This window comes from Xenopus tropicalis, chromosome 2 (genome assembly GCF_000004195.4).
Source record: "Xenopus tropicalis strain Nigerian chromosome 2, UCB_Xtro_10.0, whole genome shotgun sequence".
NCBI lineage: Eukaryota > Metazoa > Chordata > Amphibia > Anura > Pipidae > Xenopus > Xenopus tropicalis.
The window spans coordinates 65,547,384-65,565,424 of NC_030678.2; the positions used below are offsets into that span (position 1 = coordinate 65,547,384).

General features: G+C 38.6%; 1 protein-coding gene across 1 annotated transcript in view; it reads left to right on the plus strand.

Moving 5' to 3' along the window:
* itpr3 (inositol 1,4,5-trisphosphate receptor, type 3) overlaps positions 1 to 18,041 on the plus strand; it is a 350,279-nt gene that overhangs the window by 27,781 nt on the left and 304,457 nt on the right. The window contains exons 3-9 of the mRNA XM_018091571.2: positions 7,089 to 7,210; positions 8,135 to 8,221; positions 11,188 to 11,346; positions 13,322 to 13,420; positions 13,893 to 13,976; positions 14,741 to 14,887; positions 17,925 to 18,020. Of these exons, the coding sequence (XP_017947060.1) occupies positions 7,089 to 7,210; positions 8,135 to 8,221; positions 11,188 to 11,346; positions 13,322 to 13,420; positions 13,893 to 13,976; positions 14,741 to 14,887; positions 17,925 to 18,020 (794 nt within the window). The remainder of the gene's footprint in view (positions 1 to 7,088; positions 7,211 to 8,134; positions 8,222 to 11,187; positions 11,347 to 13,321; positions 13,421 to 13,892; positions 13,977 to 14,740; positions 14,888 to 17,924; positions 18,021 to 18,041) is intronic.

Below are 18,041 nucleotides of genomic sequence, written 5' to 3' on the forward strand. Positions count from 1 at the left end.
TAAAGATCTTTTTAGAAGCAAAGGAAATTTCACTTGGTCATCTTTTGAACATCAATTCCTCCACCCATTACCGGAAAATTTAGTTTTTCTCAATTGCAACATTACCTTCAATCATTACAATACATAGACAATCACCTTTCTCTTCCTATACTGGTTTTGCGACCATGTGTTTCCTCCACTCAGGTTTGATTTCCTTACTGTACCATACCTTAATGTTAGTATCTGATAGAATTCCCCTATCTTATATCAAACACTGGGAACAGGATTTGAGAAGGGACTAATACATATTCTATTAACTTGGGCCAGGTGGAAACTTCTTAAAAATTTTTAATCAGATGGTACCTAGTTCCCAAACGAGTACACAGAATGTTTCTATTCCAATCTTCGTTATGCTTTAGATATTGTGGCAGAGAGGGAACTATGGGTTACATGGTAGAAATATCCTTTAGTACAAAGTTTTTGATCTAGAGTTTTCAGAATGATTGATGCTATTACTCATATACTGTACATCTCAGGAAAGATCCTTGGATAGTAACATACATAGTAACGTTAAGTTAGGTTGAAAAAAGACATATGTCCATCAATTTCAACCTTGCTGCCTATATATGACCTGCTTAATTGCTAGTTGATCCAGAGGAAGGCAAAAAACCCCATCTGAAGCCTCTCTAATTTGCAGCAGAGGGGGGGAAATTCCTTCCTTCCAAGATGGCAATCGGACCAGTCTCTGGATCAACTTGTACTAAGAGCTATTGCCCATAACCCTGTATTTCCTCAGTTGCTAAAAAGCCATCCAACCTCTTCTTGAAGCTTTCTAATGTATCAGCCAGTACAACTGATCCAGGGAGGGAATTCTACAACCTCACAGCTGTAACATTAAAAAAAAATCCTTTCTTATTTAGACAGAACCTCCTTTCTTCTAATTGGAATGGGTTTCCTTGTGTCAGTTGGAAGGACATACTCATAAATGAAGCATGAGAGAGATTGTCATATGATCCCCTTATATATTTATATTTATTATATCCACCTTTTAGTGCTCCTTCTCCAGTGTAAACAACCATAACTTGACCAGTCTTTTTTCTTATCTGAGGCTTTCCATAACCTTTACCAGTTTAGGTGCCCTTCCCTGTACTCTCTCTAACTCAATAATGTCCCATTTGAGCACAGGAGACCAAAACTGAATGGCATATACTAGATGGGGCTAGACCAGCACTCTGTAAAGTGGAAGAATAACCCCCTCCTGAATCTATGCCCCTTTTAATACATCTCAAGTGCAGTTCCATTTAGGGTATAAGCAACTTGTGTATTTCTACATCCCAGTTGCATGACCTTACATTTATCCACATTAAGTCTCATCTGCCACTAAGCTACCCAGATTGCTAGTTTGTCAAGATAGCTTTGTTAAATTTGTGGAACATAAACCATAACTAGACAACTAGTCACTTTTATATGTAACATCTGATTTTTGTGGCTTACTTCTTCTTTTTTAATTCCCCATCTCAAGGCATGCATTATAACAATCATGATCAATAAAAAATTAACCTCCATATTATCTGGCATCCATGACAAATTTCTTAAAATTTGGGAACCTTCACTCACGAGCTGTTGTGTCTGGACTTGATCTCTCTCTCCTTTTAGCATAGCTTATAAGTAGTTATTTAGTTACTTTTCTATATTTCTATGGTTTTCTTGACATACTTTCAGTGTTCTCTAAGGTTATGGGAGCAAGATCTCACTGGTGGCCTCCCACAGTCACCCTAAATCATTTGTAGTAGTACTAACATCAAACAGGTTAACATAAATATAATAAGACAGACAATAAAAAGCCAAGCAGGTTTCTTATTTTGTTCTAAATGCTGAAAAATCTTGGTCTTAGTAATGTTGTTTATACATGGATAAGATACTGGTTACAGGACGGGAGGTGTGGTTGTTAATGGTACATTCTATGCTTAGAGTAGGGTCCTTAATAGGATCCCGCAGGGTTCTGTATTGGGTTTACTTTTTTTTAACTTGTAAGTAAAGTATTAATGTTTGAAGATGACACAAAATTATTCAGCCCAACTAGTTCTATCCAGGATTTTAACAAACTGGCAATCTGGGCAGCTAAGTGGCAGATGAGATTCAGTGTTGATAAATGTAAGGTTATGTACCTATGATGTAAAAATATGAAAGCAACCTATACCCTCAGGCAAAATCATAATGGAGAAGGACTTTATGGTTCTTGTAGATAATAAACTTTAGCTTTAGCAGCTGCAAGGGCAAACAGTTTTGAGCTGTGTTAAAAGGGGCATTGTTTTAAGAGGGTCATTCTTCTACTTTACAAAGTGTTGTTAAGGCCCCATCTAGAATATGATGTGAATTTTTGGTCTACAGTGCTCAAACAGGATATTTGAATTAGAGAGAGAGTCCAAAGAGGGCAACTAAGCTGAGAAATTGTATGGAAGCTTAAAGGAGAAAGAAAGGTAAAAACTAAGTAAGCTTTATCAGAAAGGTCTATGTAAATACAGCCATAAGCATTCACAGAAATGCTGCATTGAGTTCCATGTCAAAAGATTTGTTGTGTCTGTTTTCCTCTGCCAGAGACATGCAGCTTTCTGCTCTCTCCCCTCTCCTGCTCCCCTCTTCCTCAAGAACTCACTCTCCCCCCCTTAGGAATGTGGATCTGAGCCAATCAGCAGGAAGCTCCTCATAGTCTAACTAACTGAGCATGTACTTGGTCTGGGTCTCCGTGCAGGAGCGAGGCATTATGGGAACTTTCTTTACACAGCTTAGAGTTTTTTCTTCCTGTTTGGCTTCTGATCATCTGAACAGGAGAAATATGGGGAGACTTAAGGGCACTATTGAATCAACTGAAGGTATGCCTGCATCTTGAGATTAACTCTTTATTAGCCTTTTTTTCTCCTTCCTTCTTCCTTTAAAGTGATACTGACACGAAAAAATGACTTTTCAAATTATGAATCTACATAAAAAGTTACCTATAGGTCATGTTGATCTTTTTTCACTGTTAGGGCTGGTTTTGTATGTAATTGTTGCTTGAAGTTCCTAAACCTGACTGTTTTGCCAACCTGACTGTCCCTTCACAGCCTGTCAGTTATAGCTTCTAATGCTAACAGACTACTGCTGCACAAATATGGCCACCCTCTCCTAGAAGAACATGGGGGATCAGACAAGGAATGGAAAAGCATCAGGAAATACTTTTTTGCCAAAATTATAAAGCTCATAAAAAGACAATGTTATGATAGATGTAAAAAAGGTTTAATTTCTGGTGTCAGGATCTCTTTAAGGACACTGTATAAAAACTCTCTAATGCTTTATTTGTCTGTTGGAATGATCCAGTAGTATTAATGTTTGTATGTATAGTTTATGTATGTGTTGGTATAGATTGGTAAGTATAGGTTGTGTGTGCTGGGCTTACTTGGAAGGGTTGAACTTGGTGGACTTTGATCTTTTTTCAACCCTATGTAACTATGTATAGAGTCTAGGTCTGGAGAGAACCTCAAAAAGAGTTTCAGTAATTGAGTTGCTATGTAGTACAGGAGTAGATCAGCTCCACCTTACCTTAGTATTGGAGACTAGTTTGGTCCAAGTAGTCCTTTAAGTTTTATTGTTCCAGATAAGTGGTTCATTGTTTTTATTTACTACATGCATTGAATTTATTATCCAGAATGCTTGTGACCTGGGGTTTTCCACATAAGTGATATTTGTCTAATGTGTATCATAATACCTTAGGTCTAATAAAAATCATTTAAACCCAGCAGGACTGTTTTTTCACCAATACTGATTCACAGTGCTTAATTAAGATCAAGTACAAGATACTGTTTTATTATTACAGTGAGAAAGGATTTTTTTTTTTTTTTAACGCAGCCCATTCTTTTTTACTGGCCTGTACTGACAAAAGTGCATGTAAGTGCTGAATGCAGGACAAATGCAACATGATGCATTCCACCTGTGTTAAGCACATACACGTGCATGTGTCAGTACAGGTCGGTAAGCAAGAATGGGCTGCATTTCGTCCTGTGTGGTGGCATTTTACTGTGTTCCACTGCAAGAGAGTGCAGGACAAAATGCAACCCATTCTTTCTTACAGACTTGTACTGACACATGCGCAGGGTGAAACGTCCGTGATCATGAGCCCTTACCTGCCTGGGTCTACTAATTGGGCTCAGATGGACTGCATTAATCCACTGCTCAGCTAAAGGGATAGGAATAAACAAAATTTTCAAGGGGGTGGACCATTAAACCTACTTAACCTTTTCTTGCTAAGTGACCTATACCAAAGCTTTGCAGCTAAGACCATTGGAGTGCATTTCACAAATTTTTTGTTGTTTCGAGAATCTTTTCAAAGACAAAGCGAACCGGGACAGATTCACTCATCACTATTCGCGATGATGATAGACCCCTCACATCTGAAATCATGAAAATCAGGGGAGAACTTCTTCTGGCTGTGGGGGCTCTGCATAAAGAGAAATTGCACTTCTGTTCCAATGATGCTGTGGTTGCCTTAGCTCCAGTTACATAATCCTCTCATCAGTTGGTCTACTAGTGAAATCTCCCGCTGGAGTCCATAATGTCACAAGAATTGTTTGCCTTCCACCTGCATTCACCATTTTCCTGTCTCCTGCATGTTGAACATGCCCTACCCGCTGGATATAAGGACTTTTCTGATGTCTTTTGTGAGAAGGGGGGGGGGGGGGCAGTGGAAGATAGCTTTCAACACTAGAGATGAGTCTTATGAATATCTGGTAATTCCCTTCAGGCTCTGCAATGCCCCTGCTGTCTTCCAAGAATTGGTTAACAACATCTCCCGAGACCTCCTAGGGCAGTCTGTGATTGTCTATCTCGATGATATTCTTGTTTTTTTCAAGGGCTTGATCAGCCAAAGAGCCCAGGTACGAGAAGTACTCTCTCAATTGAGGAAAAAATCGGTAAAATGTGTCTTCAAAGTGCCCAAGATTCCCTTTCTTGGCTATATCTCTGGAAGGGTTTGAAATGTACTCTGCCAAAGTCTCTGCATTTTATGACAGGCCTTTTCCCACCAGCAGCTTTGCCAATTATTATAAGCAATTCATCAAGGGTTTCTCTTCTCACATTGCACCTATCCTGATCCGTAAGGGTTAAAAGCCTAACATCTGGCCCCCATGAGCTTTGGAAGCCTTTAAATCATTGAAAGACTCTTTTACTTCTGTTCCAATCCTCAAACATCCTGACCCTCTTCAGTACTTCTACATTGACAAGTTCATGCATCCAACACTGGAGCGGGAGCTTGTCACAAAGACAACTGTCCAATGGTAAGCTACATCCATGTACTTATTTCTCTAAGAAATGTTTTCCCTGCAGAACAGAACTATGACATTGGGAACCATTATCTATTTGCTGTCAAGTTAGGTTGGTGTGGCGACACCTTCTTGAAGGTACACTGCATCTTATTACTATCCTTGCGGACCATAAAAATCTAGAGTATATCCAGGATTTCAAAGGACCGAATCCTCAGAAATCTCAGTGGGCACTCTTCTTCTCCTGGTTTACTTTTAACATTACCTATCGTCTGGGCTCCAGGAATAAAAAGACTGATGCCCTCTCTAGAAGCTTCATCCCTGAGGATCGTCACTATGAAGATAATGACCCTATTATTCCCACTGGCAGGATTATTGCTTTTCTGCTTCCACAATTAGCTTCTCAGATTCAATCAGCTCAGTCCTCTGCACATCCTGACATCTCTTCCTGCTCTAACTGTGCTTCATCCAAACCAAGTCACTCCCCTCCTTGTGGTCTGCTGCAACCCCTACCTATTCCCTCTTGTCCATGGACCCACTTGGCAATGGACTTCGTTGTTGAACTACCTCCCTCTAAAGGAAACACAGTGATCTGGGTGGTAATTAAATTCTTCTGTAAAATGGCGCATTTCATTATTTTATGGAAACTCCCATCTGCCATGGAGCTGTCTAAACTCTTTGTTCATCACAATTTTTGCCTCTGAGATTTCCTGCAGAGAGTGTGTCTGATAGAGATTCCCAATTCATCTTCAAATGCTGGTGTTTCTTGTGCAAAACCCTTTGTATCTCTCTCTCTAGTTTTCCTCTGCTTATCTCCAGTTGAATAGAGCTGTTGAATGGGTAATCCTGGAGATTATAAACCCAGTGGCTGTTTGACTCCAACTTTCACCTGCAATGCAAATTCCTAATGTGTTCCATGTATCCCTTATCAAACCTGCTTTTCCTAACCGGCTCTCCTCTGGACATTCCTCTCCTACACCTGTTATTGTTGATGGCCAGCAAGAATATGACAATGAAAAAAATCCTGACTTGAGGTTCTCCAAGGGCAGCGCAATAATGCAGGGTTTGCGCGTGATGTCATCACTCGATGTGAAAATATTTAAAAAAAAAATACATGCCAGAGACTCAGGTTTAATGCCCGAGTATAGGACTTATTTAGCAAGCTCCTGGGTGCGCTGTAATTATGTTCTTCTATTGATCTTCTGGTATTTGACCTTCCTGCCTGTTTCTGACCATTCTGTTTGCCACCTGAATTGTCCTTATCCTGGCATTTGTTTTGAGACTGTTTTACCCCTTTGGTACAATGTTTTTGAACTGTTTAACTGCCTGTACTCAAGCTTCCTCCTCAGTCCCTAACTCAGGTCTTCTAACCCATTAAGAGCCGAGCATGCCCTTACACTATCACTTAAAAATGGAACAGGTTGAGGGAGGCACTGCATTACATTGTAAACTCAAGGGAGATTGGGACTGATAGAAAAAAAATCTGATGTTTAAACTACATGAAAGTCTTTCCATCCAATACAACATGCCTGACAAAAGAAGATACTGCATGCTGCATTTGCATTTGTCAAGATAAATGCTGATGGTTTCTTAAAGACTTTTTTCTCATTGAAATACTTGAAATACTGACGTAGATGCAGGAACAAAAAACAGGATCCTACAAAATCTTGGGCTGCTTTGTGCTGTTGCATGACCAGGTTTTGTGGGTCAGATGAAATCTGAGTCTTTCTAACTGCCCTTACTTATATTCTTGATATAAACCTAATACCATTACTTAACCTCACTGTGTCTCTTTCTCTTTCATTTGTCTCTCCCTAGATTGCCTGTTTAGGGTTTGTCCCATGAATAGATACTCAGCCCAGAAGCAATACTGGAAAGCTAAACAGGCAAAGCAGGACAAAGAGAAGATCTCTGATGTACTTCTTCTGCAAAAGTTGCAGGTATCCATGTGATATGTACTACAAATATTTTTATATATTCCTGATTATCCTCTAGCACTGAAACAGTGTTCCATTTAAGTTTTGATCTTATGTATATACACAAAGAAAGTTAAGAAAGTGAATGCAAAAAAACATATATCAGTACTGGCTTAGACCCACTTGTTGTTCAGCAGGTACAGTTTTTAAATGTGTGAATGAAATATAATTTGACCCCCAACACCTACAAAAGTTAGAAAAAACCTGATTGAACTGGAAGAATTGAGTTTTAACTGGATATATTGCCTGCTCGTATTTTTATACAATAAGTTATTTAAAATACTGCTTTGTTTTGTTGTAAAAATATTGTTATCAAAGCCCAAGATTTCTGTGGTCAAAAGATTTACTAAATTACATGTTTAATTACTTACCTTATAACCCACTAAAGCAAGGGTGGCTTATTTAATAATTTTCAAGGTAAGGAAAGAAAGGAAACACAATTGCATAGAAAAAGCAAAAATACACATCTATTTTTTAAGTGATAGCGACAGGATATTCTGTCACGTTTGTTCACAAATAAAAACTTGCACGAATCACATTGTTCCATTCATTTTCAGTGGGGCTAAAAAACTCATGTTTTAATGAACTAGGAAAATAAATATAGTTGTAAGAGACAATTCCCATTAGCTTTTATATAAACTTGCCAGGTTTTATTGACTGAGGTTTTCTGGCAACCTTTTCTTTTTAATAAATCTCAACAATGCCAGGTCAAGGTATCAGAAAATACTTGTGTGTACTTTCACTGCATTTAAAAAATAAACCCCGCCAACGGGATAAGTATACCTCCTAGTTTAGGTACTTAAAATCTATTTAAGAGCTTATATCTCTTTGTTTTCTGTATCTGTTGGTTTTCTGAGTTTATTGCAAACCTCTTTGTACCCCACACAGCATGCAGCAAATCTTGAGCAAAAACAAAATGAGACAGAAAACAAGAAAGTTCATGGGGAAGTTGTTAAGTATGGAAGTGTAATTCAGGTAAGGATTACCCCATGTAATTTAACTTTAACTGTTTCGATACTGGAGAATATATACCATTTTATTTTTTATAAACGGCAAATGTGAAAAAGCCTCTGTTCCATCATGCCACCCCATTTACAAGTTAGTTAAAAAACCTTTTTATAAAAAATATATATTTTTCAATTGGATTATAACCATAATGAAACACACCCATTTTACATAAAAATGCATTTTACAATGCCTTGTATGAGGCATTGGGTTCACACGCATTGTGCTTGTTCACATCAGCCAATGAATATGAAGATCTGTGTCTTTTATGGCCTTATAGCTTCCTGTTAAAGTTAGACTTTGCATTTCTTCCTCTCAGTGTTTAGTGAGTGAGTATGTAGAACACCATAAACAGTGTTGCTCAAGGTGAAAGAAATAAAAGGTCAATATTTACATATATAATTATGCCAGCTGTTTTTTTATGGATGTATGTTTTTTTAATAGCTTTTTAAAACACTAGCAGAGACTATGCAGATAATGACAGGTACCACCCCATGTATTTCTGCTTGAAGATCATTACTGCGTGCATGGGGTGGACTTTGGCCTAAAAAAAATGGTGGACTTGGATCTGCTGGCAGGAAAATACTTTCTATGTGCTAAGGGTGCCTAATTTGTCCCCCTAAATCAGAACGTACATTGTCTGATCTTAGGCAAAACTTTTCTCATACATGTTAGCCAATGCTGCGTACCCTTGTGGCGCTTTATAAATAAAGTTATACATACATACATACATTTGGATTCTGAAGGGAAAGTCTACTTTTATCATGGGCTCCTTTCTCCACTGCATATAGTTACAGTGGACAAATTGCGCCTAAATTCACTTGGTACTTGTGTCAAAAGGTGCTCTTTACTCGACACTACTCATTTCCTGCCTTCCATTCTGAAGGCAGGAACTGCTGCACCGATTGATGCAGGGGAACACTGGTAGTAGCTCCAGTAGCACAGTGTTCGTAACATCTATAAACTTCAGCCTGTTCAAAGTTATCCATTCAGATTATAATTTAAAGCCCTTAACTTTCCCTTTCAGCTTCACCTATCTACCAGTGCTCCTTGTGCAGCCAGGATCCTAAATCTGCTCCTTAGCGGCAATGCATAATAGGAGAGGCCATTTATGTCCACATGTGCAGTGGGCAACTTGTGATTAAACCCACTTATATTAAAAGGTACTAGTGTCAAAATGTGCTCTTTGCTTGGCACTACTCAGTCCTCCCTGTCTTTCATTTTGAAACAGGAGCTGCTGCACCAATTGATGCAGGGGAACCCTGGAGCTACTGCCACCTTCTGACCAGGTAGTAGCTCCAGGGTTCCCTCAGTGCCTTGTGTCAGTAATCACAGAAAGAATAGGGTGCATTCATCACTAGCACGCCAAACACTGGAAATGACGTAATTGTGGTAGGCACAGTGAAGAGAGTCATGCATTTGCACTCACGATGACATTGGAATTCTGGGGAAAATATTGCATTATGGGAAAAAAAACATGGCAATTGTTCTCAAAATTGCACTTTGCACACTGTGTCTAGGTAAGTGAATGTGCCCTTGAGTCATCATCATCAGCACCTACAGTACAAGCCAAGTGAATGCTCCTTTGTAAAATCAGAACAGAGATACAGATATAAAATTTGCATGCAGTAAGCCTCCAAAGAAGCACTACAACCAGTAGCTAACAAGCACGTACTATAAAAATTGTAGTCAGACACATTGGCCACTCAGATTTTACCTGCTGGATACACTCACATAGGAACAGCCTACCCACTCAACATTAGTACAATATAAAGCTATGTGGTGACTTGCCGATTGTTGCCTTTACCTGCTGTATACATTGCTGCAAGCACTTGCAGCTCTTGCCCATTGATGATATAGTAAAAATTAAATTTCACTATGCTGTTGTACTTGTGCCTATGTATAAAGATAGCCATAGGAAAAATGGAGTGCATTTTACTATATACGCACAGTTGACAGAACTGTAAGTACAAATAACTCAGTTTACTATATTCACCTTACTGTTTATCTACATTGTGTTGACAGTGATGTGGCAAAGAACTAATACTTGTATCTTCTTTATTTAATTGCCATTCTTTTAAGAATATGCTCCTGGCTGCTGAAATGTCCCTTTTTTAAATACAGTAAGGCAGGAGTCCCCAACCTTCTTAGGGCCAGGGACCGGTACCGAGCCAAAAATGTTTTCCACGGACCAGGGGGAAGGGGTGGGGGGTTGTGCGCGAATTTCAGGCGCGGGCGTGCGCACGTCACGTTTCTCCGCACCTCTGCGTGCATTTAGTCGCGCCTTCTTGTGTGTGGCGCGCCAGTTTATGCCTTTTTGTGTGCCACACGGGAACCACTGCGGCCCGGTACCTAACCGTCCGCGGCCTGGAACTGGTCCTCGGCCCGGCAGTTGGGGACCCCTGCAGTAAGGCACCTCTACAGTGTGCAGTGGCAATAGATTTGATGGAAATGTAATGAACATTTTTCCCATTCACCCATCCAGCTTAGATTAAAATGTTCCTTCTGTAATATGTCTTCATATAATTTGAAGCTTTTTTCATTTTCAAGGGTTTGGGTATTATATTGTTATGCTTAAATTTTTGTAACAAATTTTTATGTTGGTATATGAAAAGTTTGCAGCATTTTGTCTTAGTTTTTAATTTGTCCAATATTTTCATGATAATTTAACAAACTACTCAAGCATGTTAGCTAAATTGTATCACACTGGTGGATATATCACATTTTCTTGTTTTAGACATTGTATTACTTTTATTAACTAGCAAAAAGAAATCAGCTGAAGTTTTCACAAAAGGTATTTTGAACACATGCCAGTTTTAAAATTAAAAATCAGTGCCAAGAAATTAATCTTTACAATGGTTTGTTCATAAAAGGTACATCTTTGTAAAAACTACATTATTTATGAAAAAACATTTAGACTGATTTTGTTATTGCAGCTGCTACACATGAAAAGTAACAAGTATCTAACAGTTAATAAGCGGTTGCCAGCACTGCTGGAAAAAAATGCCATGCGGGTAACACTCGATGTGACTGGAAATGAAGGATCCTGGTTTTTCATACAACCATTCTGGAAACTTCGAAGTAATGGAGATAATGTAAGTGACCGCTAAATGTAAGGTTAAATAGATATGAAAATTGCATAATGAAAAATTAAAGAAATGAAATAAAAAAAAAAAAAAACACTAAAAAATGTAATACAGTTAAACAGTGGAGATGATCTTACTGATATAGAACCTTAAAGGGGATGTTCACCTTTGTAAAAATTTAAGAAAATAAATAGATCTGCCCATTTAAATAATATTTGCAATTTGGTTTAATTTTAAAAAATGCTTCAGTTTCAAAACACCTACATAGAAATGTAGCATTGCAAAGATCTTTAGCTTCCCACTTTAAGACAAAGCAAGGGGGTCGCTGATCCCCTAGCTGTTAAAGATCCCAATGATGGAGGCGTGATAATTCCTAATAAGGACAGGCAAAGTGAAGACATCGATCTACCCTGTGCATGTCTCCTTCATTTGCATATGATTTGCATCAGCCAATAGGATTAATGACAAGCACAGAAATCATAAAGAGAGGGATGATCATTGCCTGTGCTTCCTATGTTGGAATACTCAGCGAGGTGCCAGACAGAAAGGAACTAAAGATCTCTTCATCATTTCCTTTTCAGGTGAACAGATTGAAAACACTGTATTTCTGTTAATAAAACCTAACTGTAAATCTTATTTAAACGAGCAATCTATTTGTTTTTATTAAACTTTTACAAAGTTGAACTGATCTAGAACCCAAGAAGATCAGACAATTGTTTATGCATTTGTGGTGGTGAATTGTAGAGCTTAAGGAATAGCAAATGGCTGCAGGGAATATATAAGATAGCGAGTAGTAGAAATTAGTAAGAGGCATGAATAAACCGCTCTGAATGCAGGCACCATAAATAGCTTTATTGTATCTGTAGTGATGTCTCCTCCCCAATTTCTATAATGCCAAGCATGTTTTGTTATTAACAAGCCAGAGAAGGAGAACAACAGAAGCATGCAAGGCATTTTGGAATGGAGGAGAGTTGATTTCTGATGCACTTTCTATAGCCTTGCAAAGTTAAAAGGGAATGGCAAAGCACTGACATGCTTTACATTATATACTTGACTTAAAAATTATTATTTAGTTCTAGCCAAGTCTTAAAATTTGAAAAAATTACATTGTCTACTCTAAGATATTTGTATTTAAAAGTATTAATATTCAGATTTAGTGTTAATAAAAAGTGAAACATGCGTTTTGCAAAATAATACAGCTCCCTCATTTTATTACTGCTAGAGAACCTTTTGCGGCAATACAAGCTGTATTGTGTACCATCCATTTTCCCTTCTGTTTTAACTAGATACCCAGACCTGCTAATGTCATGCAGCCCAAATACATGATGCTGTCACCACCTTTTTTTTCTGTAGGTATGGTACAATCATGTTAACATAGTGTGGCACAAAGAAGCAATTACTTATAAGATCTATGTAAAAAAAGAGCAACCTAATCTCAAAGTAGAAAAATGCTTGTGGTCAGATGACACAAGGACAGAGCTTTCTGGCTAACATTCAGAGCAATATATATGGTGCACAGCTACCACTTCCTATACATAAAATAAAACACATACCAACAGCAAAGTATGGTGATAGCATCTTGATCTTGGACTACAGCAGCGTTTTGACATCTTGTTAAATAGAAAAAGGGATTGATGGTGCAAAATATAGGTAAATACTGCAAATGACCTTATATAAGACTGTTTAAAAAAATTGCAGGACAATTATACCAAACTCAAGGCACAGTAACACTGTAGTGGCTTAAGAAAAAAAAGGTAAATGTCCTGCAATGCCATGTTAAAGAAAATATATGTGATATATTTATAAAAAAGGTGAAAAAGAGATCACCTTAATTTAATAGAGAGAATTTCACAGCTCTCTATTTAGGGGATTTAGGGATTTTTGCTTGTTGAAATATTATGGCAGAACATTCTCAGTGTGCCTTCACCCTTAATGTTATTTTTACAACAGCTCGCTTTTAAACCATTGCTTTTTCACTTCAAAGGTGGTGGTTGGAGATAAGGTGAATCTTAATCCTGTGAATGCTGGACAGCCACTTCATGCCAGCAACTATGAGCTCACTGACAACCCAGGCTGCAAAGAGGTGACTAGAACATGTGGAAAAAAAATGAACTAGGAATTAGAAAAAAATTATTGGATTGTGGCAAATTAACAATTACTATTGACTAGGGATGCACCGAACCCACTTTTTTCGGTTCTGCCTAACCCCCAAACCCACCCCGATGTATTCGGGCAAATACCGAACCGAATCCTAATTAGCATATGGTAATTAGAATGGGTAAGGTTTAAAAATTGTCGCGCACACAAAAATCCCCCCCATATGTAACCCTTCTAAATACTAATTAGCATAAAATAATTTATGCTAATTAGGATTTGGATTCGGTTCGGCCAGGACCGTGAATTTCGGCCGAAACCAAACCCTGCCAAAAAAGGCTGAATCCTGGGCGAATACAGAACCAAATCCTGGATTCGGTGCATCCCTATTATTGACTGATATTGGGATTTTTGCCTTAGGCTGCAAAAAAAGATTTCAATTTTTTTATTATTACATGAAGGTGAATTCACTAAATTCAAACACAAGCTGGAAGATCAATCTCTTCATGCAATATCGAGACTATATGGAAGACGTACTTAAGGGGGTAAGATATTACACTTATATTTACCTTTTTGGTTGCTAATCATTGATTGTCTTTATGCAGAGCCAGGCTAAAAGCTAAGTGTGCCCAGTGCAAACCCCCGATTATCGCCACCTCCCCATCAACTTTTCTTCAGCTGTATTATTTTAATAGATACTTGTACTGTAGATTATGGCTAAATCTGGTGTTTCAAAATCCATAGAAAGTAATACACAGAAATTTCCAGAGTTTGCTCGCCATGTGTAATTTAAGGTAGCCAAACACACATATCCCTAGTCCCTAGTCCCAAGATGTACATTCAGTTATCTGTAGATAGTGCTCATTAATATAAGTGTTAAAGGATTTATGGGGCTTTTCCTTAGCTTGATCCCTCTAGGGTCTGGGCCTAGCAAGATATCCTCTAGTCAGCCACCCCAACCCTGACCATGTTTGTGATAGAGACTGAAGGAAGTTCGTAATCTCTACTGAGAAAGGCATTCATGTGAATGATGTAAAATCTCTACAAAGCTTTAAGAATATGTCATCACTATAAATGAAGGATAATGGACAAGAAGTTAGGCAGTTAGACAAAATGTTGAAGTTAATGAGTGTGTCTTTTATTTAAACTCATCAACTATTTTTTATAATAGTATAATAATTATAATTATTTTTATTGTGTTATTTTTGTGTCATTTTTATTGTTATAAAAGACAAATATTTAAATTGCACTAGAGCAACTCTAACATTTTCTTAGATTTTTTTGACCATGTTATTATTTCTTCCTGCAGGGTGATGTAGTTCGCCTCTTTCATGCTGAGCAAGAAAAGTTTTTGACATGTGATGAATATAAATCCAGGCTGCATGTCTTTCTTCGTACTACCTTAAGACAGTCAGCAACCTCTGCCACCAGCTCTAATGCTTTATGGGAGGTGGAGGTAAGCACACATCTAAGAAGTCAGCTTGCTACTGAAACTTACTTACATGCCATATTGTTTGCATAAAGTGATAGAAGGAAAAGTATTGATAACAATGTAAAACAAATGAAGATTTGGTATCATAGGTCTACTTTAACCCATGTGTGCTACAAAATTTGAAATGTTTTGGCCAGTAGGATACACCAAGTTTGATACACACAATGTTTTGGTCACTAACTTTGAATGAAACAAAATAAAACCGACCCTCTCCCTAGAATTTAAAGAAGTAAAAAAGCAACAAAAGCAACAGTACATTGTCATGGTATCACACGTAAACAAAGTAGCAGAAGAAAAACATATCCGTGACATGCCCAGATGAAGCATACTGATATTTGCTAAAATTATTTGTTAGTTTTTGTTAGTTTTCTGATCATAAAAACCCAAGGCTAATACTATTGTTATTCTCATACATACCGCAGAGTAATCAATGTTCAGTAGGATAAATACCGTATATACTCGAGTATAAGCCGATCCGAATATAAGCCGAGGTACCTAATTTTACCTAAGAAAACTGGGAAAACTTATTGACTCGAGTATAAGCCTAGGGTGGGAAATGCAGCCGCTACTGCTAAGTTTCAATAATCACAATAAATACCAATACAATTACATTGATTGAGGCATCAGTGGGGTATATGTTTTTCAATATTTATTTCAAAGAAAAACAGTAAACTAGCTCTGTAAGTGGAGAAGAGGGTCAACAAAAACAATATGAGTACTACCCCACGCTCATTGCACATTGGCAAACTGGCAGCAGGCCCGGTCCCGGAGGAGATGTAAGGGGGAATAAGTATTGCTAGTGGGAGTCTAGGCCAGGGCACTGGAGGGTCTGGTTGCGGGGGGCCTAATTAGCACACAAAGGACAGAGGGTGCTAGTCTGGAGGGACCCATGGCACCTGACTCGAGTATAAGCCGAGGGTGACTTTTTCAGCACATTTTGGGTGCTGAAAAACTAGGCTTATACTCGAGTATATACAGTAATAGAGTTATGTATGCTTACATTTGTAACATCATTTTTATACTAGTTTTTTTTGAAGGCATTAAGATATTTTGCAAATAGAACATTTGTTACCCTGCAGTATTCATAAGAATAACTAAATTAGCCCTTGTGTTATTATCATAGATAATAAGAATATAATCATCAGTAGGTTGTTTGAAAATCCAACAGAACAATCACAGAACAAGCACAATTTGTAATCCACATGAGTGTAAAAAATGACTTCATACAATCAAAAATCCACAGGTGTAATAAGTTACTCCATATACCATTGGGGACATATTTATCAGCATTCAGTTTGTCGTGGTGTTTGAGGTTTTTGAAACCTTGACTAAACTTATTGTTTAATGAGTCATTTAACTCATCAGACGGGACTCTTTTCTTCTGCTTTATTAACAGTTCAACAGCACACCGTCTGTTCACAATTTCTTCAGACACGGTTGACATAAAAAAGAATTTCAGTTCCTTCAAAAGCCTGAGTGGCTAGCAGAAGTGGGGCTGTATGGTTGTGTCAGTAGTCATAGCTTTACCTCCCATTTGGTGGGTTAAGTTAGCAGAAAAATTGATAATTGGTAGAAATTATGACAGTGGAGGTCCCAGAAGTAATGTCAATGGCAGTTCATTGGCAGAAGTACAGAGCAGTATCAATCAGGCCATGCTGAGGGCTGATGACAATTGACCATTCTATGAAAGTGAGATAAAAGAAGCAGAAACTGACATATTTATAGTTGAGCTTTTCCACATTCAGTTTTGGCTTTTGCACAAGACTTGGAAGTTCCACGTTGGTAAAGGGTGGAAAGAGCTTTCTTGCCTATTATGAAATGTGTATGTGCAGTGATTACATTTGACAATTTTTGTATGACATGTAACCGGATTTGCTTAAGATCTGATAGTGGTGGTAGGCCCAAGATATTTTGTGACCATTTCCTAGTATTTTACAATCCCACCACATGTGTATCCAGTGGGCCAGGGATTGATTGCAACATTTAATCATTTTTATGTATTAAATCTGTGCTGTCCAACTGGCGGCCCGCAACCCCCTTCTTTGTGGCCCCCCACTTGTCTGGCTGCTTTGATGTCTTACCTTTGTGTAAACCTTAAATGGTATCAGTATTGGGATTAACTGGCCCCCTGCATGGTTCACATCTCAGATTCAGGGTTTAATTCCCCTGTATTTTTTTAACATGTAACCCTCTGTACTGTTCACACCTTTTAATCTCTGCATTGTTCACCCACTTCATTGTTCACACCTCGGACAGGCTGTAGGAACAGTGCCAGCATTGTGTCACTGTATCTACTGTGCAAGGCACACAAAGGCAACTAAGGGCAGGCAGAGTATGGCATACACAGATGGGGGAGGACAGACAGAGTATGGCTTATACAGGCAGCATAGGACAGACAGAGTATGACACACACAGGCAACATAGGGCAGGTAGAGTATGGCACACACCTGGGCAGTATAGGGCAGGCAGAATAGGGCACACACAGGCAGCATAGGGCCTATGTGTGCCGTAGTCTGCCTGCCCTATGCTGCCTGTGTGTGCCACACTCTGCCTTCCCTGTGCTGCCTGTGGGAGGTGAACCTGGCAGGGGTTTGTTCTGGGAGTTTGTTAGTAGCTGGAAATAGCCATTAAATGGTCCCTTGTTGTATAATTATATGCTGGGGGTTGCTATCCACAGGAGAGGAGGAGGCATAGGGATTTAAGGGTGTGTCTTAATATGAAATAATATAATTCTTTCATATATGAATGCTGGTTGAAATCCCTGCAGTGAGCACCAAGCATTTGGGTTTTTGCTGCGCTACCACCATTAATGTGAGCAAGTCTTGTGATAACATGGGTGTAGTTGAAGTGCATGCAGCTTAAAAAAGGGGAGTGGTCAAAACTGGCTTTCATTAGAGGCCCTCCACTTTGTATGCTAGAGAAATTCTGGCCCTCGACACCACAGAAGTTGGACAACACTGTATTAAATGATTTATAATGCAGCAACTCTGTTTTTTTACAGGTTGTCCATCATGATCCCTGCAGGGGTGGTGCTGGGCATTGGAACAGTCTTTATCGATTTAAACATCTTGCAACGGGACACTACCTTGCGGCTGAGGTAAGGGAAGGCAGTTTGGTA